The 23,018-nt window shown below is 39.2% G+C and overlaps 1 protein-coding gene across 1 annotated transcript in view; it reads right to left on the bottom strand.

Moving 5' to 3' along the window:
* The window catches only part of SACS (sacsin molecular chaperone), a 59,970-nt gene extending 39,111 nt beyond the window's left edge, over positions 1-20,859 (bottom strand). The window contains exons 1-2 of the mRNA XM_051780901.1: positions 20,658-20,859; positions 2,233-2,760 (exon numbers count right to left, since the gene is read on the bottom strand). Of these exons, the coding sequence (XP_051636861.1) occupies positions 2,233-2,255 (23 nt within the window). The 5' untranslated portion in view covers positions 2,256-2,760; positions 20,658-20,859. The remainder of the gene's footprint in view (positions 1-2,232; positions 2,761-20,657) is intronic.
* Between the last annotated feature and the right edge of the window lie 2,159 nt (positions 20,860-23,018).

Genomic DNA, 23,018 nt, shown 5'->3' with positions numbered 1-23,018 from the left:
ACAAGTCCCACCATACAGGTGCAATAGCTACAAGTAAATACTCCTCCAAACACTAACCTCATACACAAGAGTTGCAGCATTGTTCATTGGGAACCAGAGGCTGTGTTTACATGTCCTGTCCTGCATAAAGTAGCATGGGATAAGACATCAAGTACTTACAGGCTTCTTACAGCTTCACTGCATTTCACTCTTCTTTCCAATTTACTGATGGAACTTCTTCCACACTCACCCCTAACCCCAGTTCTGATGCCATCACTCAATTTAATAAAATTGTACTATTTGAACTGAGTTAATTTGGCTCAGTTTGATGGAGCTGAAACAAAGCATGAGGCAGCTGTGGTATTTTCAGAAGGGAGTGTGTGCTAGCCTGTAGCTTCAGTAAGGATAAGACATAAAGACATCCTGACTATTTTAGTGAAATACGTGGTCAAAATTACATTAGCTGGCTAATGGCTTTCATAAATGCTGTAATTGTTGTTTACAATTCTGTCAGTGTGACAGAAGAGATACATTATGTCCCTTGGCATATCTCTGCATATTTGCACACAAGAGAAGCAGGAAATGTAGAAGTTAAGGGAGTTTTCTGCAAAGTTAGAGGACAGTGACGCAATGAACAGAACACCTGCAGAGGCAGTTTGAAAACTGTCAGTTTGAAAACTGACAGTTGGCTACCTTTAAAAAGAGCTGGGTACGATATCGATATTAAAGCTTAGGTAAAGTACTGTACAAAAATTTTTGAAATCTTTTATTTTTTTTTGTAATTGAATGATACTGAAATTAAAAAGAAATACAGTGAAGGGCTTCTGAAATATCACTACATAGTCTAATGGAAACTCAGTGTAACTGAGAGTTGCAAAAAACCCCATAAACTGCATGAGCAAAAATCACTACATAACTGACACGACAGGATATTTGTCATTGGTGATCTTGGTGGAACAAAGCCCATCATTTAATAGTATCCAAGAATGTCAATACTGATATAGAATTTTTAATTGTTGGCAACAAGAATAATTCGCAGTGCAAGAAATCTGCTTTTAGCAGAATAGGTTGAGCCACTCACATAGAAGCCAAATATGTGTCAAGCCTGTTTGCCTCTTGCTGGCAACAGCTCTGATGATTTATTAAGTCTGTCCTCTGTCCAACGCACAGTCTCCATCTTTAATATTGGCCCTGCAACTCAATCTGGGACATTCCATACTTTCCAGCTCTTGTCCATGTTAGTTCTGTACTTTTGTTTCTGGTCCCAGTTCAGTCCTTGCTACCAACCACGTTGACCATCTGACTAGGTCTTTACAAAGGTCTTAATAAAGGTCTTCATATGTCACTGGATTATAGAAGACCTTGCTGCACAGATGGTTTGTCCAATGCCTAAACCTCAGAGATTCCCAGATATATAAAATTTGCATTAGAAGGGCCTAGTTAAGTAACAAGAAGAAAAAGAGAGAGATTCAACCCCTCAGATTTTCTATCCCACAGTCATCTGGCAAAGGAAATACATAATTTCCATGAATTTTCACAGAATTACCCAGGAAGCCAGTGAAACAGATCCTGAAAGAGTAGCCAGCTGTTGCTAACAATTGTCTACCACAATGCAAAGCCTGCCTTCTTAACACACAGGAAAAAAATGGAGCCTGTAGGTTACAGAGCTGCCCATCAGTGGGGGTTCTGCCGACTGCAAGGCTGAGGGTGGAAGCTGTCCTCTTCCTGCAAGCCCACTGACAGAAAATAAGAACACTTCTAATTACAACTTAACATGTTGTAACTTACAACAACTAAATATTTATCTCATAAGATTTGTTTAGACATTGTTCATGTGAAGAACTTGCTTTGCTTTTTAGCTGTTGACAAGATTATAGATTCATTCTGGTAAAACAATATGCTGAATTCAGAGTTAGGCAAATACAGGAAAGAAACTTTCACTTGTCTTCAAAAAATGCTTCAGTGGAGACTGTATGTGTACATTGAAAGTTAGACTATGAATCCATTACTCAAAAGTGTGATTAGTTTTTTCAAGTAGTTCTCATTAATTTCTCAGAGATAATTCATAAGTAAATGCTGCAGAACCTGGCACCTATCTATTACTTAAGAAATTAATTTCACCTTTAAAAGTAGCAATTTTGTACAAACACTAGGCAAGTATCAGACTCATTCTTTAAATTCTGACCATGCAGGGTTGAGCAAGAATATGCCAGCCTAACAGTAAATTCTTTCAGAATTTAATTTTTTTTTTACCTGTTCTTATCCTCGATCTCCATTGTCTCTTTTTCTTTGGTATCTTCTTGATAGGAACATGAAGTAGACCTTGGATTTATTAATTAGAAAGTTATTTTTAATCTTTTTTGCTTAGCATGTCTTCAGTGGACAGCAGAAAGCCCAAGCATATTAAAGTCCACTCAATGTTCACTTCATCCTTGATCTATCCAAGATGTCTCTGTGCTTCACCACCTGCCACTTCTCCAGCTTTCTTTTAAAGCCACTTTCTTAATTGCTTACAGAAGTCCATTGTCTTACAATCAGAAACAGACGTAGCAAGACAGATCTCAGAAAGCAAGTTTAGTTTCTTTAACTGAATTCAGGCTATCTTCTTGTGCAATTGATTTATATTTATCTTCTAGAAAAGGAGTGGAATTCTGGAAGCTCCTGCTTCTTCTTTGTCTTCCTTTTTTTCTGGAAGCAAGCACAGTTGGAAGGGTATTTGTGAAGCCCACAGGTCTGACTCACACCTGCTAGAAGACACTTCTTAATATCAGCTCAGGAGTTCTAGAAGAAGAGACACATGAGAAAATGTGAGGGCTATTAATACAAAACAGAATTGAACAGAACAGTATGAAGAAGTCATTTCCTTTGAGGGCATAGTTGCAGTTAGTGGTATTGAGTGAGTCATGATACTAATTATAAACTGCCTTGTGTGTTACTTTTAAGCACATGGAGAACTGAGAAAGAGCAGTGAAATTTTCTGCTTCTCCTCCACTTTAATATATACAATCAATACAGTGACAAACACATAGCTGTAAGTACACTGACTAAACAGGTGTCATGGTTCAATGCCAGCTGGCAACTAAGCACCACGCAGCCACTCACGATGCGATAGGGAAGAGAATTAGGGAAAAAGGTGAAACCTGTGGACTGAGATAAGAACAGCTTAATAATTGAAATAATAATAATAATAATAATAATAATAATAATAATAATAATAATAATAATAATAATAATGTAATGCAAAGGAATACAGCAAAAAGAGAGACAGAAATAAAACCCAAGAAAACAAGTGATGCACAAAACAATTGCTCACCGCCCACTGACCAATGTCCAGCCCATGCAGCGATTCACCCCTCATGGCCAATACATCCCAGTTTATATGATAAGCCTGACATTCTATGATATGGAATATCCCTTTGTCCACTTTGGCTCCACTCTCCCAGCTCTGTTCCTTTGTGCACCTCCTCACTGACAGAGCACGGAAAACTGAAAAGTCCTGGATTTAGAGTAAGCACTACAGAGCAAAAACTACAATATCAGTGTATTATCAACATTATTCTTATACTAAATTCAAAACCACAGTGCTGTACTAGCTACTAGGGAGAAAATTAACTCTATCTCAGCTAAAACCAGTACAGTGGGCAATTATTCTAGGATATATGTTGCTCTACGATATATATTACAGTCTTGACATAAAATTATGCCATCAAGGAAAATAACGGGCTGAGCAGAATATTTATGGAGAAGAGTTCTGCCCTTCTATTCAAATGGCTTGCAGCTAGGGGAAGAGATTAACTAGCTTGCAATGACTTTCCACCGGGAGGTTTCAAACTCTCCCCAGCTAATCCCCACTCCTAAGTTATATAAATCAACATCTGCTCTATGCTGCTCATACCTTTAGTAACTATTTCCTTCAAGCTGATACACTAGATTTTATAGCACCAGAACGGTGTATAAGTGAGGCAAGGCATGAGCTGTCAAGCTGCAGAAAACAGTATACCTCAATATACTTTATAAGTTAGTACCCAAGGAAGGTATGTTTGAGAGAGCTAGGAGGACAACAGTGGTGTTCCATTATTGCTCTGCATTTATGCAAATGTAAATCCTTCTCTGAGCCTCTGACAGTGTTGGCAAGTCTTTTCATTGTGTGCAGTTGCGTATGTCCCTCCTCAAACAGCAATGCACTGACATTCTTTCCTGACCCAGAAAGGAAAACAACTATGGCTAAATGACAAAAGATGAATTAGTTTACTGTGTAAGTATGATATTGAAACACAACCAGTATGAAAGAAAGGGAAGTAGAATTTGTGACTTGACTATTTTTTTTTAATACTTAACGATTTTACCTACTCAGTAAATGAAATGTCAAAGTATATGAATTCTGAATGCATGCTTACTCTAGCAAGAATCATGAAGAATTTAACTTAGTATAATAAACTAAATGGTTTCAATCTAATTTTTTTTCTGCAGATGCTGAGATATATATCTAGCTCGTAATCCAAAGAAAAGTCCATATGAAGTCACACTTAAGTAATAAAGACTTAAGCAAAGGGCCTACAAGTCCAGCCCCATTTGCTCAGGTAGGAATGATTTCATAGAAAACAAAAAGGTTACAGCCCTGCTGCATAATGAGTTGCAGTTGGGAGGAGGCTGCTAAGAATAGTCATTTTGGCAGCAGTGGGAAGTCAGGCTTAAGGGAACTACATGTGCAGCCACAGTTGGAAGACCAGCCATCTTATACTGATTCCCCTAAAGCATCATTAAAAAATCACACATGAAAAACATTTAAAGTTATTTGAGCACTTTCAGTTGCACTGAAGAAGGATAAAGGAAAAATATGCTATAATAGAAAGCTAATTATGACTAAGAGACAGCCCCTCCACAATTAGTGAGTGACACACTTTTTCAGACTCCATTCTATTTCTAGATTTGGCCTCTCAAACACTGTCCTTTATTATGTTGCCCCTTGATATGTTACCTGTTCTTGGTAGTGACACATCCAGGAAAAGAAAAATATCTTCTAGAATTTTTGACAATGACACCTTGTTCAGAAAATGGATAGGTCCAAACTACCTGAAAACAGCCTAAAAATCATTAATTCAATAAACAGTTTGCCTAGCAGAAGAGCAAGTTACATCACAGTGGGAAATGACATCTCTAGAGTGGCAAACAATTCCAGTAGTCCTCGAAGGCACTTGGTCTTGCCAGCATAGATGTGACCAAAAGGTGTTGTCAGTTTGCTACCAGATCACATTACAATCCTAGAAAGATTTCAACACAGTCACGTCTGTGTCGTCTCCCACGGTAAGAAAGAAAGCCAACTTGGCTGTCAGATACCAGATACAGATTTATCCTGGCACACTTAACTTGCTGACCTCACACATCTTCTGTGCCTGAGCTGGTCACACAGGTTACCTTATGGTTTTATATGATATTGAGCTGCAGCATCTGAGAACATACTGTCATTGAATTTATGAGTACAGACAACCATAAATTTCTCCTGGAAAAAAACCCAGTTACAACCATTGCCTATACCAATTTTCTACTGTGGGATTTATTAGTTTTTAAAAGAAAACACCTTTGCTGCAGGATTTTATGCCTGTCTTTAATTGAATTTTGGTGGAGGAGGTTTAGCAGTCAAACCGTAAAAACAATCTTCAATTTTGTGGATGCCTGTGATTAGTTCTAGGTAGGAGCCACAGATGTAGCTACAAAAATACCTAATTTTGCCTGCAAATCAGGTAGCTGCATATTAATACTGCTCCAGAAATTTCTGTTCTAAAACTATTACTGGTTGTCCGATTATCTATCTGTTCGCTCCTCATCCACCCTTTTAATATTAGGATCAGTCTAAATGAAACATATACTTAGTTTCTTTCCTTCACAGTAACTAGATCAAAACTGTTAATAGTCCATCCAGTAGCATGGGAAGCATACAAGAGCCATCAGAATTACTGAACACAATCCAAAGTTTGGAGGGAAAAAATTGTGTACAAAGCAAGCAGTAGCTAATGCTCAATTGATGTTTTATACAGTCTAAACCCACAATTTGATCACAAGACATTATTGCTTATGGTAACTTCTGTTGGAATAAACAAGTCCACAACAACAGGAGGTATATATATCCTCAAGCAGGAAAGCAGTTGTGAACAGCATAGCATGAGAGCAAGCTGAGCTGACCAGAGCTGCAGCATAGCTGGGTCACTAGTGGGATGTGCACAGCGAAAGATACCCCATCCATCTGCTGCACTCATGGGTAACCTTGACTGAACCTAGCATTTGTCTTCAAGGTTCAAGGATATGCTGTGGTACAACTACCTCACCCTAATCATGGCTCCTTTCAGTACCATAGGTACAAACAGTCCATGTGTAAATGGGGTGGAACAAAAGTATTTTGTTATAGGACATTTCATTCTCCTCCAAAACTGCTTTCTTAGTAAACTGTAAATTGAATGGAAATGTACAACTCATATCTCATACATATGACATCATTTTGGTTTTACCAATAATGGTTTTACCAGTAAGTACAGGGATATGTGTCAGTGACACAAACTAAAAACTTGCACTCTGCTAAACTGCTTAGCATGAGAGAAGTGTCCCTTTAAAAAGGAAAAAGCAAGGATATCTGGCAGAACTGAAGGTTGACAAATGAATGCCAAGAGAGGCAGAACAATCTGGAAATAAAATATGCCTGAGGTCTAATCTCTGATCTCAAATAGTATGGAGTCATCTCAGGGATAACTCCCATATATCGTTACAAACACAGAATGGCTCCCCCATTTCACTGAATTCAGCTTACTCCTGGATTTATTAGGCAGGAACTTATGACAGGTTTATTTCTCATGATTTGGATCCTACTCCATGCAATAGTAGAAGTAGGTCTGAATGAGCCTAGACCAGACTCACTACAAATATAACAAGGACTAGTACATAGTCCAAAGAAAGCAGCTGAACCTTGAAGAAAAAGACTGTCCAGGTATTAAAATTTTGAAAAGACAGATGCCTCTTAAATACAAATTTTTCCTGTCAGCACACAAGTATACTATCTGAGTTCAAAATGCATTTCTATCCAATTAAATTCAAGACTATCACACATTTGCAGGTAACACACAAATGTAAAGAGCTGCTTCTCAGGTAGATGTTCTGCAGAAATTTGAGATGGACCTGATAGAGTGCAATATAATAATGTGCCAGCAAACTAGAAATGTTGGAAGTAAAATAGATATGTCCTTAATGTGTTTATTGTCTAGACAGATTTTGTGTAGCAAATTCAACTTTGAATCACAAAAGTGATTCTTTCTTTAGAGTGTGATGATTGTGATGCATTTGCACAATAGGCATCTTTTCTTTTTGAAGAAACATCAGAAATATATGTACAAAGATAAAAATATTTAACAGATGACAATCAGGACAAATGTAGTCACTTTTTGAAGAAAGTAAGTTTTTGCCTACTCTTTCCAAGGTCACACCAGCAACAGAAAGAGCAGCATAGACTGATATAATCATTGACCAGCAACTCCATAATTGCCACAGTTTCCTAGAACAGCAGTAAGTTTGACAAACAAAATAAAATCCCAACTAACCTTGAGCTGGGAACTATATGCCACATGGGGAGTGAGAAGAAAAAAAAGCACAGGAGACTCTGCCAAGCTATTCACAAATCCGGCATTGTATTTGACCTTAGCTACATGAGCCAGGCACCCAAGCAGATACTTGAGAAAAGTGATTTATTAAGGAAATAGGAATTAATTGCGACTGGTTTACATTTAGGCAGTTTTAGCACCTAATCAAACCACAAGACTTAGAAGAAAAAAACTGCACCAGAATGAGTGTGGATGAGAGCACAGACATATTGCTCATCAGAACACACACTGGAGTCCCAGGCAAGTTCAAAACAATGATAAGGTCTGTTATCCAGAGAGACCTTATAGCAGCCTTGCATTACCTAAAGGAGACCTACAAGAAAGCTGGAGAGGGACTTTCTGCAAGGGTGTGTATTGATAGGACAAGGGAAAGGCTTTAAACTGAAGGAGGATGGGTTTGGGCTAGATATTAGGAAGAAATTCTTTACTGAGTGTGGTGAGGCACTGGAAGAGGTTGCCTAGAGAAGCTGTGGATGTCCCATCCATGAAAGTGTTCAAGGCCAGGTTGAATGGGGCTCTGAGCAACCTGGCCTGGTGGAAGGTGTCCCTGGCCCACAGCAGGAGGGTTGAAACTACAGGATGCCATCCATAGGGACCTGGACAAGCTTGAGAGCTGGGCCCATGTGAATCCCATGAGGTTTAACAAGACCAAGTGCAAGGTGCTGAACCTGGGTCAGTGCAACTCTCAGTATCGATATAGGCTGGAAGATGAACAGACCAAGAGCAGCCCTGCTGAGAAGGACTTAGGGGTGCTGGTGAATGAGAGGCTGGACAGGAGCCAGCAATGTGCACTTGTAGCGCAGAAAGCCAGTTGTATCCTGGGCTGCATCAAAAGCAGGTTGAGGGAAGTGATCTTGTCCCTCTACTCTGCTTTTGTGAGACTCTGCCTGGAGTTCTGCATCCAGCTCTGGGGTCCCCCCCACAGTAAGGACAATCAGTCTGTTGTAGTGAGTCCAGAGAAAGGCCACCAAGATGATTAGAGGGATGGAACACCTCTCCTATGAGGAAAGGCTGTGAGAATTGAGATTTTTCAGCCTGGAAAAGAGGAGGCTTCATGGAGACCTTATTGCGGCCTTCCAGTACAAGAAACGTGGAGAGGGATTTTTACAAGACCATGTAGGTCTTGTAGGACAAGGGGGATAGGTTCAAACTGAAAGAGAGTAGGTTTAGATTAGATGTTAGGAAGAAATTCTTTACTGTGAGGGTAGTGAGGCATTAGAACAGATTACCCAAAAAAAGTTGTGGATGCTCCATCCCTGGAAGTGTTCAAGGCCAGGTTGGATGGGGCTCTGAGCAACCTGGTCTAGTGAAAGGTGTCATTGCCTGTGGCAGAGGGTTGGAACTAGATGATCTTCCAACCCAAACCATTCTATGACTATGATCTGCAACAAGGTTCCGTAGTGCCCTCAAGCTGAATGAACCACCTCTCTTGTTCTTTGCCTCACAGCATGGTGGTCATCTGACAGTCGCTGCAATGTACTAATTGTGAAAACTTTATTACTGAAAGAGAGAAGACAGCCTCCAGCAACAAACAGTGAAGTAAGGCCATAATGGTAAGTAGTAGTTTTGGTATGGATGCACCTGGAAAAGAGTTCAGAGTTACCTGAGCAAACAGAGCAGCTGCTAGCTCCAAAACCAGAAGCAGCAGAACAGTAATAACCCCGTATAACAGCAAGCAGAGCTGACAGCCCTATTGTTCTTAGGATGAAACCAGTATCTCCTCACAGCTCAATGCTGCATGGATGCATCAGCTGGCTCTTATCACAAGCCATGAAGTTGAGGAAATTAGTCTCAGGGGCATAAAAAAGTACAATACGTGCTCTTAAGAATAAGACTAAGTTAAATGAAACAAAAATAAAATGTCTTGTACCACCTTCATCTGTTTCTTTCTCAGAGGAACAAAGGAAACACAATTCTCAACAAGTAAATGTGCTTAACACAAGACCCGCAATAATTCACTTATGGAAAAGGGGACTCAAGAAGTATGACTGCATGCAGCAATACATGGCAGCTGGAGCAAAAGGCTTTAAAAACCCCACAAAACTGAGGGAAAGAGCCATGTGGTTAAAACCTCACCACTGTTCTCCAGAAATGTGGAGATTTTAAGCCCTCTCCTCTGAAACCGAAAGCAGTGGATGCCACACAAAAGGGCCAACAGAAGGAGAACCATTGTGCTTAGTGTTAGTTCTGAACCATTTAACAGGCTTTCCAATGAAATGGGGAAGTGACACTGTATATGAACCATAATACAGAAGCCTAAAGAGCTCTGCAGTCACAAACATATAAACGATAGGGCTATTAGGCTGAGAAAAAAATAGCAGGAATATGAGTTATGACTTGACTGCCCAATATGATATAATTTAGAGATATACAGCTTAATTTATAAGCTCTTCTAGCTCCAAAGCAGGGTACACTAAGTCCAAGCTGAACACTAACTTCTAGTATCTGAAACACACTATTCTGTCCAGACTTGCCAATACAAAAATTTATGAATTATCTAGCAGTGGGGTGTCAGTCTCATGAGTCCCTGATGAGAAACCAGATGAAGGAAAAGATAGGAACTGAGCCCTTATACAGAAAATACTAAAATTCCAGAATAATTACGCCAGTAGTGGTTTTGTTGAAGTCAGTCTCTGTAAGTGATACAGGGCTGGAAGGAAAAGTAGTTGGTCTAATGCTCTGAAAATTTGATTCCACAGGGAGGGAAGTGAGTACCTTTATGGATTTCCTTCCCCATGTTTTTTCTTTTAAATAGATTTTGTTTGGATTGCTAAAATCATTCTTTTAGCTACAAAAATATGTCCCTCAAGCACTTCTCTTCAAGAGTAAGCTCGAAAACTCACACCTTGATTACTGTTTTGTGACATTACTAATGGCTGAAATACCAGGAAAACCAAATACCCTTCTCGGTTGGATAAGGGCACTACACTGTGCTGTATATAGAAAACCATTTTAACAGATACACAGAGTCTTGGAGTGCACCTGAAGTGCACTTTACAGACATGTGCTTAAGATGAAACAGTAAATGAACTTATTCTGAAGATGAACTTAGAAAAAATATTCATTTACTGTTGGATCAGTCATGCCCTAAATTCGGGATACCTAATCTTCGAATCAGAATTCTTTGTGCATGGCCTCCTACAATGTAAACTAACAGGCAGTTCAGGCTTAGGTATACTGAAGTATACTGAATCAGAATACCTGTGTTAGTTGTTTTAGATAATCAAAAATAATTGAGTCTTTGTTTATGTTCAAATGTTTAAAGAAGAAAAAATATACTTAGGAAATTTTCTTACTTATTAAGTAAATTAAACTCCAAATAATTATCACAATTAATACATATATGTGCAAAATTATCCTTTCACACATTGTATTTAAAGTAATTGTTGTTTTTACCTTCAAGTGAAGGGGTTAGCTATCAAATCTTGGTATTGATCTTACTTTAACATTTCATTTAAGAGCAGATGGGTTCAGAAGTTTAGAAAAAATTGTCTTGAATTAGTAAAATGAATTTATGTTTGGTTTAGGCATCACTGTTCCCTGTATGCTATCAATGTAGTATCTGACCTAGCATATTCCCCTTTGTTCACCTTGCAGCACAGATGGCCAGGAAGGAAGGATATTAGCCTGCTGCTAGGAGTAGCTGTGTTCTTAGATGAGACTTTCTCTCTTCTAGACAGTACAGGGTCTTTTCCAACATTATTCTTATGATTGCAATGAAGATTGGAAAGAATTTGTTGTCATAGTGATTTGAAAGTCCTGAGAAAAAAAGCTTTTTCAAGTGTCAAAATATTTTTTTTCTTTTGTTAAATGAGTATTTATTATTGTATTATTGTATGGAGGTTCCCTCTTTTGTTTACAGATATTTGAATTCAGTAAATCTTGATAGCCACAAAACACTAACCTGTGTAAGCTATACATAAATGTGATTGGTTGAATGACTGTATGAATGTGTTTTGTAGCATCTTGTTCTTTAAGGTTTGAGGTAAATTGAAATTCTTAGACTACAACTCAGAAATCTGTGTTTGACTGACAAAAGCCTGAGGAGAAAATTTCAAGTGTACAGTTACAGAATATTCCCAATACTTTCATTAGCAACTCTCAAAGGAGCATTAATGAAGCCAAGCCTTTTCCTAATACTTATCCTGTCCTCAATTACTCTTGTAAAGAACCTTTCTTCACATTGAATTAATGGAAAGCTTATGATGAAGGGATCTTGATGACATTATGAGCCTGCCAAGTCATTCTGTTCTTCAGGAGGTATGAGATATACAGACAGCCCTGGTTTGAGGGATCTCCAGGTGAGACAAGAGTGTATTGCTGCCATAACTGCATCTGATGAAACTGAGCTCTGATTCATCATGTCAGAAACTTTCAAAGCACTTATGGACTGCAGACTATGTGCAGTGTACTACTTCACCAAAATATGCATCTCCTACTCTGCAGCAGCTTCCAAATGATTTCCAGGCACATTTGAGATATGGCTTCTTTACTTAGAAAGCCTCATTCACAGCCTATTACAGAGGCTAAGTAACAAAGGCAAGTAGCACTCACTTTTATTTTTAGCATTCAACGTGGGAACGAAGATGGCATGGCTAGTAGAAAAAAAAGTGCAGAAACTGAAATTCCCTAAATGAGCTAGGAGTTAAAGTTAACTCACTCTAATTGGAAGAAATTAGGTTATCTCTGTCCAAGAACTCTGGAACATGAAATTGCAGGTTTAGTAGGAAATATCTTTACTAAATCAGAGGTTAGTACTATATACTGGGAAAAAGTGATCTGGACAGCTGCAGATCCTTTGTGCATCATCGGTAGTGCACTCATACATCTCAGATCTGCTAAGTGTAAGTATATAAACCAAAAATTAATGGATACATTAAGTCAAAAACTGTTTTAGTGTGGTCTCCTAAAAAAGAAGCTAACTATTGTCCAGTCAGCTGGCAGGGAATTTCAGTGTTGATGTTGGTTATTTTGTTCTGGTTTTGCACCTGAGCACACCACAAGAGGGCCCAGCTTAAGGTAAAAAAGCAAAATACATCAATTTTGCCTTGCACCCAGACATACCACCGGACTGTCTGATTTAGGCTAGGGAACAAAATATTTTGTAATAGCTGTTTGTTTGATATAGTAGCACTGTAGTATCAAATCTAGAATAAAGGCAACTATTAGAAGGAATCACATAATTTGGAACCTACAGATACGTCACAGCCGCCTGAATGAAGACGTCAGACCTGTGAGGAGAGGAGAGAAAGGAAAATATTACTTTGGACCAGACTTATCCTGACCTATGGAAAAGTAAATAAGCTCCAGCAATACCCAGTAGCACTTGGGGAAGATAGAAGCCCTCTTTGGTTCCAGCTTCCAGCCTTGAAGAACTCTCAAGTCCAGCCATCTCAGCTGCAGAGACTAAACCATCAAAATATTGTGCCTGTCAGGGTCAACCAGGCAGCATCAGATTTACAATATCTTTTATCTAGGGCTTGTCTGGCATGTGTGATTAACACTTTCTGTTTAGTTATTAGAGTACTTGAGTAAAAAATTGATAGCTTGCAGTGTGGAGACTTCCCTGGTATCTCAGAAAATTCTCTTCATGCCAGTTCCCATTCCACTAATAATGACAGTCACAACACCCCAGTACCAAACACAGAACCAGTCTTAGAAACAGAACCTACAGTACCTGTTAGCAGAACATGGTATTAGCATAACACTTAAGTAGCTGAAAGATTGTCTGGTTTAGTATTTCATTATGAAAGTAGAGTTCATTAAGATATTTTTGTGAAGAGACAGTAATGAAAGGCAGAGACGAGAAAAAAGTTACTACAATTTCCTTCCCATTAGCACCAGCTGGTAGGGGCATATGACCATGTTGTGTGATGTGGTTTCAGACACAAGCTGCACAGTGCCTCATCATCATCCTCACTTGATTCAAATCAGAATCAAGTGTCAACCTATGAACTTCTGTGGGAGAAAATTCTGAGAGGTTAACCTGAAAAAACACATGGGACCATTAGAGACTGTCATTATCAGCCAACCAAAAAGAGACATCAGCTTCACGGTGCTGGAGAAGAACATGCATGAGGGATACCTTTTAGTACCTTCACATCCTTCTCAAACTGCAGGGCCCACAACTGTACACAGTACTTGAGGTGAGGCCACATCAACACTGATAGAGCAGGAAAATCCCCTCTTTTGCCCAGATGGTGATGCTGTTTGATGTACACTGGGATGGGGTTTGCCCTTCGGGCTGCCAGGGCTCACTGCTGACCAGCATCCCCATCCCTCTCTGTAGAGCTGCTCTCCAGCCCCTCCTCTCAGAGTTTATTCTTGTTCCTGGCATCACTCCACCCTAGATGCAAAATCCAGCATATCAGATACATACCAGCTTGTGTGTGCTGAAGACCAGAATCAGGCTGGATCTTGGCCACACACTCAGGTAACCCATTTCACAGTCCTCTGTGCCCCCTGTAACATCCCAGTGGTCTTGAGAGATTTGTGGGAGCTTAGAGGAAGCAAGGTTCATTTTAGGCCAAAAGACCTAAAAGATGATGGCTAGTTAGATTGTATAAAACTTTTATATAGCATAAAGTTACTGACACAGACTTAATCCTGAGTGCCTCCATGACTTGTGTCCAGGAGAGAGGCAGGTCCATAAGACAGAAGTGGGGAATATTTTGCAGGCTATCTTCTTTTTCCAGAACAATTCCACATAGCAGCCAGCCAAACTTTCCTTCAAAGGATAGGGAGCTGCATCACACTCAAGACTGAAATGACCTCTGATGAGTGCTTTTCATCTTCCTGGCAAAGGGTATTAAGACCAAGAGACAAATACTTCTGATGTGTTTGCTGCATGGTTAATTTTTTTTTCCATTTACTGATATTAATAAAAAATTAATATGTTTTCTTTTTCTCTTCGTTTCCTCCAAGCCTAGTTTTTAATTAAAAAAGCAGGAAGAGACTATTATGATCACTGCATACTTATACACATGTGGATAGAATTTGATAGATATGAACAGTAGTAGTTTTACCTCTATGCTCTTTGTAAGCCAGAATTGATGACAAATGGTATGGCATTTTCTGTCTATGAGCAGTATGCTCTTAAGCAGGGAATTCATCTCTATTAATTTCTTCTTCATAAGTGGGAGTCCTTGTATCTAAACTGGGACATATTATGCTGAAAATTTTCATCTAGGAATGCCAAATGTTGCAGAAGCAAGGAGATTAACACAGAGATTTGCCTTGAATCAGCATACCAAGACAGTGGAAAGGAAATATTTTAAAAGCTGAGAATACCTAAGTCATTTGCAAATGTTGCAAAACAGTATGAAAGCACTGAAATATCACCTGTTTGTTTAGCAGGTGCCATTCACAACAGCAACTGCTGTTGAAAAATATTCTTAGAACTCTGCCAAGATTTGGTGTGCCCATGATTTGACATCTCTTCCTTTTCTTGTATTGCTTCACAATATACCCAGTTCTAGGTATTACTTTCTTAAGAGCTCTTTCAATGTGCTTTTTTTGCCCCCAATTCAAAATGCTAAAAAGGTGGATTAACACTGAAAGAAAATGACCAAGGGACTGAATATGAACATTTTAACATATAAAACAGCAATAACATTATTCACAATGAGCTATATTAAGCAACAGGGGTTGCATAAATAAAGTTGCATTCACAAGTGTCTGCAGAGTATTTTGAACTACTTGATTAAACAGCACCTTATTAGTGATAATTATGATTAATAAGAAGCTTATAACAACAAAGCTCTCTTTGCAAGCACTGCAATAGAAAGAAAGAAATGAGAAGCACATTTCATACTGGAGTTGCTACAATAATAATTAATATAGGAAGCCATGCTGAAAGGGTATTTGGAAGATTTTTATATTACAGAGTTTGTGTTGACTAAAAAAAAAACAAGCACTTTTTTGTGTTATTTCTTGGAGTTTTTATAAATCTGTAAGACTTCATTTTTATTCCATTTAATAGAATTTTACAACGTGTTAAGAGAGATGCCCAGAGATCAAGATAAAGGGACAAGTAGGAGCCCCTGAGATAAATACACTCAACAGAGTCTAAACAATTTTGCTGCTCCATTACATTCCATAAAGGAAGCTCATGCCTTTTCCATCCAGCTATAACATTAATCCATTAGAGAAAGAGGAGACAGGGTCCTTCTCATTTATTATTTATAGGACAGGGCATGCACAACTTGTCTGACATCATCCTTGTCACAGCTAATGAGAAACTGCAATAAATCCATTTTTGTGGATCTCTCACAGAAGAAATCAAAAAGCTTTTTCAGATCTAATGATCCATTTTTCTGCAGTAGGAGAGGGTTTGCTAACATATGCAACCAAATAATTTATTGTATATGATTGTGTATGTCCCGAAGTGATGAGCTTTCCACAACACTACTGCTGTTTGGGGGATGTCCCTGTGTGCATATACATACATTGTATAAACATCAAACAATCAGTATGATTCAAAGAGATCTTTTTCAGCATTGTCAGGAGTAACCAAAGCAAACCAGAAAGCACTTTAAGTTCTTCAGCTCTTAAATCCAATTTGTTGTGGTGGATCAACACCGTTATGCTGAGATCCAGCCTGGCACAGAGTGGGATAACACAAGCCAATGTCAAGACCCAGGCAAGCGTTTCCAATGCCAGTCCAATATGAACATGAAGGTAATGAGCTGAAAATTATTAGCACTTGGAATGAGACTCCATGTCACTCTACATTGCAAAAATTGCCCTCCAGTGCACTACTTTCTCCATATGTCATCCATGGACTGCTCTAACAGAGAACCTGGCTCAGCACATGCAGGCATGAGCTTGTCTGCGCTTCTGAGCAGTTTCTTCTTCCCTCACTCTCCTATTTAGCAATGCATCTGTGGCCTGGGGAATAGGAGAAATGCAAGATGCTGCTGTAGGATTGGGGCAGGCTGGGAACAGTACTGCTATGAAAAACCTCGTGAGAATTGATCAGAAGTGGTGATTCATGTAGGAATTGCCCTGGGGTGGAGACAAAGAACAATAAGGAGGGAGAAATTTGAAGAGAAAGGGGAAGGTTTACAGTGGGCATTTTATGGGGAAAGTGCAAGTGGCATAAGCAAGAACTGAGGGTCCTCCAATTCCCCTTCTCTCCTAAGAGGTCTCCAAACATCTAACATTAACAATTTCTTTCATAGTGTGAATAACTTTACAGAACAGGATTCGGTGACAGCTGGTGCCTGCTTGTAAAGCACATCAGACCACTCTGAAGCTACTATTACATTCCCCAGGATCTCAGCTTACGTTAGTTAAAATCTGACAATAATTTTGCTGTTAATGCTACGGAGCTCCACAATGTACCATATATAACTAATGAAGAGACTGACTAGTAAATTAGCCTGTCCTAAAAGAGCAAGGTATAAGCTGTTCCTTTTGCTTCACTGAAGCTTTAACTAAAACTCTGTTATAGTTTAACTCCAGTTGGCAATTAAGTACCATGCAGGTGCTTGCTCATCCATCCTCCCCCAGTGGGATGGGAAGGAGAATCAGAAAAAAGGGTAAAACCTATGGGTTGAGATAAGAACAGCTTAAAATATGAAATAATAATATTAATAATAATAATATTGTTATGCAAAGGAACACAACAAAAATAGAGATAGAAATAAAACCCAAGCAAAACAAGTGATGCAAAACACGACTGCTCACCACCCACTGACCAATAGCCAACTTATTCCTAAGCAGTGATTGGCCCCTCCCCCCAGTTTATATACTGGGCATGCATATGGAATATCCCTTTGGTTAGTTTGGCTCGGCTGTCCTTGCCATGCTGCCTCCCAGCTTCCTTGTGCGCCTCCTTGTTGGCAGAGCATGAGAAACTGAAAAGTCCATTATTTAGAGTAAGCACTATTTAGCAACAACTACAACATCAATGTGTTATCAACATTATTCTCATACTAAATCCAAAACATAGCACTGTGCCAGCCACTAGGAAGAAAATTAACTCAATTCCAGATAAAACTGGGACAAACTGATGATTTAAGTACTAGCATTGTTATTTCCTTCCTTCTGGGAGACCAGAGGGTTAAAGCTTTGACTTTTACTACTTTCCACCAGCTGTCTTATCTCAAATAGGTGGTGATTGGTATATGCAACCAGCTGTATCATTCTGCTGTAAGAAAAAAGAAACTAAACTTTACCACTGAGAGGAGCCCAAGGCACATTCATGCCCTTCTAAGAGGTCACCAGAGGACCTCTGCCCCATCATGTCATAACCATAATCATCACCTATCAGAAATTACACCTTATTTTGGTTTGACCTGGGTGGTGAAAGTTTCTACAGGTAATTTTAGGGAAGATAACTAAGCCTCATTTATTTCTAGTCTGACCTTCATGACTGTACATTTTTTTGTGCATAAACACATGTAGGTCTCCGCAGGGAATGTAAAACCTTCCTTTCTCACACAGCTCTGGTGAATCTCCATCACAACCAACAAACATACTTCCTAAAAAATTCCAAACAATTACCATCTTCTTTTGAACTAATCAAAAGGAAGATGAAAAATGCTAATGAACTAGACCATCCCATTTAAAGATTTAACTCAAGACTTCTAAAATGCAAATATATCCATTAAATACACACTTAGAAGAAAAATGTGACCCTACTGTTCCAAAGTAATGTGTAAGTTGTTATATTCCTTAGCTGAGGCAGAAATAATTGCTGAATAATTGCATGTATAACAAAAAATATTGCTGAATGAATTGACACATATTTCAAAAAAGACTAAGTCTTCCGAAAGTTCAAATACTTCAAAATCCGACATGCATTTTTTCATTTCTGTGTGTTATTCCAAGGGTTCATAGAAACTAGCCAGCTAGACACTGTTTAAACTCTTCGAGAAAATGCTACCATTTTGTATATTTTAACATAAAAACTCATCCTGTATTTTAGAAACTCTATTTTTGAGAGTAGAGTCCAAGCAGCCCCAAACATTGTGAAGTACAATGACCACAGGCTAGTTTTAGATATCTGGTGTATCAGCTTTTCTGGAAGTGCTGCTATGCTTCCATTTACTTTACAGGGAGCCTCAGGCAAACGTGGCCCTAACTAGGGCATCTTGGATATGCTGAATTATATTTTATAAATATGGGCCTGTTGCCTTGGAGGTCATAACAAAATCACGTCTGAGAAACAGGAAAACAATCAAGAGAGAGAGACAGAGAAAGAAAAGGTTTTTGAGTTGGCCCCTGAAAATGCCAAATTCACCCCAGTATAATTCTGCTGAAAACAATGGAAGTACACAGGAGCTGAACTTTTCCCACTGTCTTTACATAACAGCAAGCAGCCTTTAAAACAATTTTATCTAATTAAATTATGTTATAGTTCTGCATATTTTCAGTATGGGAACAGAAATTAGCTATGTTGGACTGAGTTTTTGTATTATTTTTGTATTCTTATAACACATGACAATGCAAATGATTACTTTCTTAATCTTTGAAAAGGCTTTTTCCAACCAGAGACTCTGCTTCGTGTTGAGAGGGTGACAATCCTGATATGGGAGAGGAAGGGTCAAGAATGAACATTGACAATAACACAGCCTCAGCATTCACATTTGCTGCCACAGTGCTCCCTAGGTAACAGTAATTTGCTATAAACTCATTAAGAGATAAATTTGACCTCTTATAATTGAGTTTCTGGTAGCAAGCAATAAGAAGTTGTTTTGCAAATAGAATAGACAGCTGATGGAAGTTTAATACCTCTGGGAATGTGAGGGCAACTCCCAAAGCAATGAAGGGAAAACTTCCCTATGGATTCCTCAGTGTGAGGAAGGCTCTGCCTTACATCCCCAGTGAGGTGAACAGCGTGATGGGGGCAGAAGTGTGTATCTACTTGCAGCCTTTGGCATCAGGAGCTGCAGTTCTGCCAGGTCCCAAAAGAGATGCAGAAAAGAGGGCTCCTCCTTGCAACAACTACTCATCCTCCTTAACACCCCAGCACAGGCTGCTCATCACAACTACCCTGCTGTTACCTCCCCTGGCACTGGAGTGAGGTCTCCCAGCGGTTTCTGCAGAAGCTGCGTTAAGTACCAAGGTACAACTGTAGAGGACATCAAATAGATTATATTCTCCAGTTTAGAGCAGAAGTAATATTCTTATAAAATAACAAGAAAAATACTCACTACCTCATTATTTAACTCTGCCAACATGCATAGTTTTAGCTACAATAAAAAATTTTGTCTGATTACCAAAAAATTGCTGAGAAACACAGTGCAGTAAACTTGCTCTAGCTCTGCTTTTTTACTTGTTTTTAAAGCTGTACTAGATCATTAGGGCATATGTAGAATAAAAAGCAGTAAAGCATTTGCCAGAGAGCAAGACATTGGATTTCCACAAGAAAAAATGTTTACATTTAAAAATGCATACAATTACTTCAGCTAGCAACAGACCAAAGACAGAAAAGTGTTCATTCCTTTAAGTAATAAATCATGCTTGGCACTCTCTTTGGGAGAGCTATGTTAAGAACTAGTCTCCCGATGGTAACACACAAAGCTACTGGAATTTCATAAGCTTTCTACAACTGCACATATAAGAAGAATTTAAAATAGAACAGTTGGCATGAAGAAAATTTGTATAACAAATAATTCTAGGAAATTTTTTTTAAGCTAAGTCAGCCATTGGAGTGTGAAAAAGTGCATTGTGTATAGCAGTGCTTGAAGGCAGAGCCGAAATTCAGCGAGAGGCCTTTGCACAAGGAGGGTGGTACTGCAGCAATCTGCTAGCATATCTATAGAGCAGAGCCCAGATAAGCCATCAGGAAAGGAGAATAAGCTCATGTGCTTATTCTTTACCCACCCTACCAGTGCACTGCAGCTTGTGAGTCACTCAAAAATTCTGTAGAGAGACATACAATACAGTTATTTGCCTAAATACACTATAAAACATGTCACAGTCAATGCTTTCTCTACTTGTGAGAACTAAAAGCATCGGGGTGCTAAAACATCTCCCACAAACAACTGCAGTGACCACAGGATCTGCTGTTGAGCTCATACTTACAGCGTCAGCCGGGACAAAGCTCGGTATTTAACTATTTCTTCATAAACTGCTTCCACATGCTTGTCTGTTCATTGTGCCATTTCTTCCATTGATTGCTTGTGTTTGACAGCATCTGGGCTGCAAAACGACCCTTTCCTCCCTCTTTTGCGAAATCAGCAGACTGCGGAGGGATGCGTGACCACTGCTGCAGCCAATGTATCCAAACAGCCCAATGCAGCAGAGGCTTTAGCTCCCCCTTCCCAGCCTGTTTTTTTCTTTCTTTGTCTGTGTGTTGGGTTTTTTTTTTAAAGTGATATGATCCTGACTAACCTCAGTATTTCAGGAGCACAATACAAACTGCAGGCACAGGATAGTCAACAGACGGGTAAGGATACCGAGACAGAAGGCCAAAATAACACAATTTTAGGAGAGCCTACTCAAGGTATAGCATGTATTTGAACTATTTCCTGTAATAGATCTGATTTTGTGGTTGTCTCTGTTTAATTCAAATTTACTTCCTTTTGCTGCATATTTCTTCACTTTTTGCATTTTTTTTCAGCTTATTCAATAGAAATAACAGGGTTTCTACCTATTTATTTCATGGTTCAACTACCCTGCTGTGTCAAAGAACATTTACATTTTAAATGTTTGCAATTTGAAGAAGTCCCCTGTGAAAACTTGTGTCTGTATAGCAGCTTTAGTAAATACCTTTACTGTTCTGCTTTATCAACAGCATGTTATGCTCACACTCTTTAGGATGGCCTTAAATTAATTTTGTTGGTGTTGGTTACATCAAGACTCAGAAATCTGTGTGCTACCAGTGGCATCTGAGTTTGGTTTCTCTTTTCCAAGTTGGCACAGGTAGCTGTTAGTGCTTACACATTTATCTTTAGAACTTAGACACTTATCTCCTTATGTACTTCACATTCATATTCCTATTCATGTGATCTACTGCATAAAGCAGACCTCGGAATTTAAGGCATTTCTAAGATATTTCTTTCTCTCACCTTAGTCACCTGTGTTAACCTGTCAGGTTGTCCTCCAAAAAACCAAAAAACCTTTCCTTTGAGAGCTCTTCTAATCTTGCCAGTTGTGTTTCTTTGAATTTCACTTGTCAGTGCACAGTGCTGTCCTTCCCCCACGATACAGCAGCCCACAGTCAGAAATACATCCTTCTAACCTGCCAGTCTTCATTTAAAATGCTGCACTAACATAGCACTTCACAAGAGCTTCAGGACTTGAAAGGGTGAGATTAGGGATTTCTAGGAAGTCTGGAGCTCTCTTTTCCCTCTGCAGTCCTTGGCTGCACAGGTAATGCGTTAGAAACAGGTTCTCTACAGGGTACCCTGAGATAAGTTCAGTTGGCTAGAGCGTGATGCTAATAATACCAAAGTATCAATCCTCATTCGATCCCCGTATGGGACATTCACTTCACAGTTGGACACAATGATCCTTGTTGGTCCCCTCCAACTCAGAATATTCTGTGAAATTTTTAATTTCTGTGGAGGCAGAGAAAGCAAACACATAGTGCTATTGCAGCTTTGTACAGACAGAGGACTCAGAGAATTCCTGGACTTTACTATGACACTGCTGTTTTTGGTTAAAAAAAACTATTTTCCTGCCAAGGAGCTGGGGCTGACTTCTCTCGTGTTGAAGGTTAAAGCACTAAAAGGTTTCTGCAGCATTGTATAAAAGGAAATATTAAACTTCGAAGGAAAAGAATCCTGTTTCATGTTAAAGTTCATCTGCTAGTAAGTGAAATTATATGTGTTATCACAACCAGTTTATCAGAAGAGGCCACCATCCTTATATTTAGTCATGAAAGGTCCAGACCGGCTGAGCATAAGTAAGCAACAATACTGGCCCTACAGTATTTCTTTTTGTTGTGCAGAGATCAAGGAAAACACATTTTTCTGGTCATCACATCTCAGCTTTAACCACAGGCACAGTAAGAAATCCTCTCTAAGTTGAAGTAAACAGAAGGACATTGTAACCAGGCAGAGCAGACTGTTTAGCCAGGAAAACATGCAGTGCCAGTCTCCAAAACATCGCCCTGCTGGATAAGCTCCTGCAGCACAATGATCTCACACAGCTGTCGTGTTGCTCCTAAGTTTAGCTGCTGAAAGCATTGGCTCCGATGCAGTGGCACGCTGAGAACAACCTTTCCGAGCAGGTCAGCTGCAACTGCCCGTGGCCATGCTGGCCACATAGGCCAGTAGGGTGGCATCAGCCCTGCTTAAATGAAAGCAGACAAAAAATCCACACAGGTGGCAATGAAGCCACAGACGACACAGGAAGTATCACAAGGGTAGGAGGCAATGGGGGACAGGACATTGAAATGAGAATTCTTTAAAAGCATCCTCTCACAAAGAGCTCAAATCC

Source organism: Manacus candei, unplaced genomic scaffold, assembly GCF_025592945.1.
Source record: "Manacus candei isolate 608988 ecotype Guabito, Panama unplaced genomic scaffold, ASM2559294v1 h1tg000014l, whole genome shotgun sequence".
Classification (NCBI taxonomy): Eukaryota; Metazoa; Chordata; class Aves; order Passeriformes; family Pipridae; genus Manacus; species Manacus candei.
Note: the sequence above shows the minus strand (reverse complement) of the source record. Positions and strands in the feature narration are given on the sequence as shown.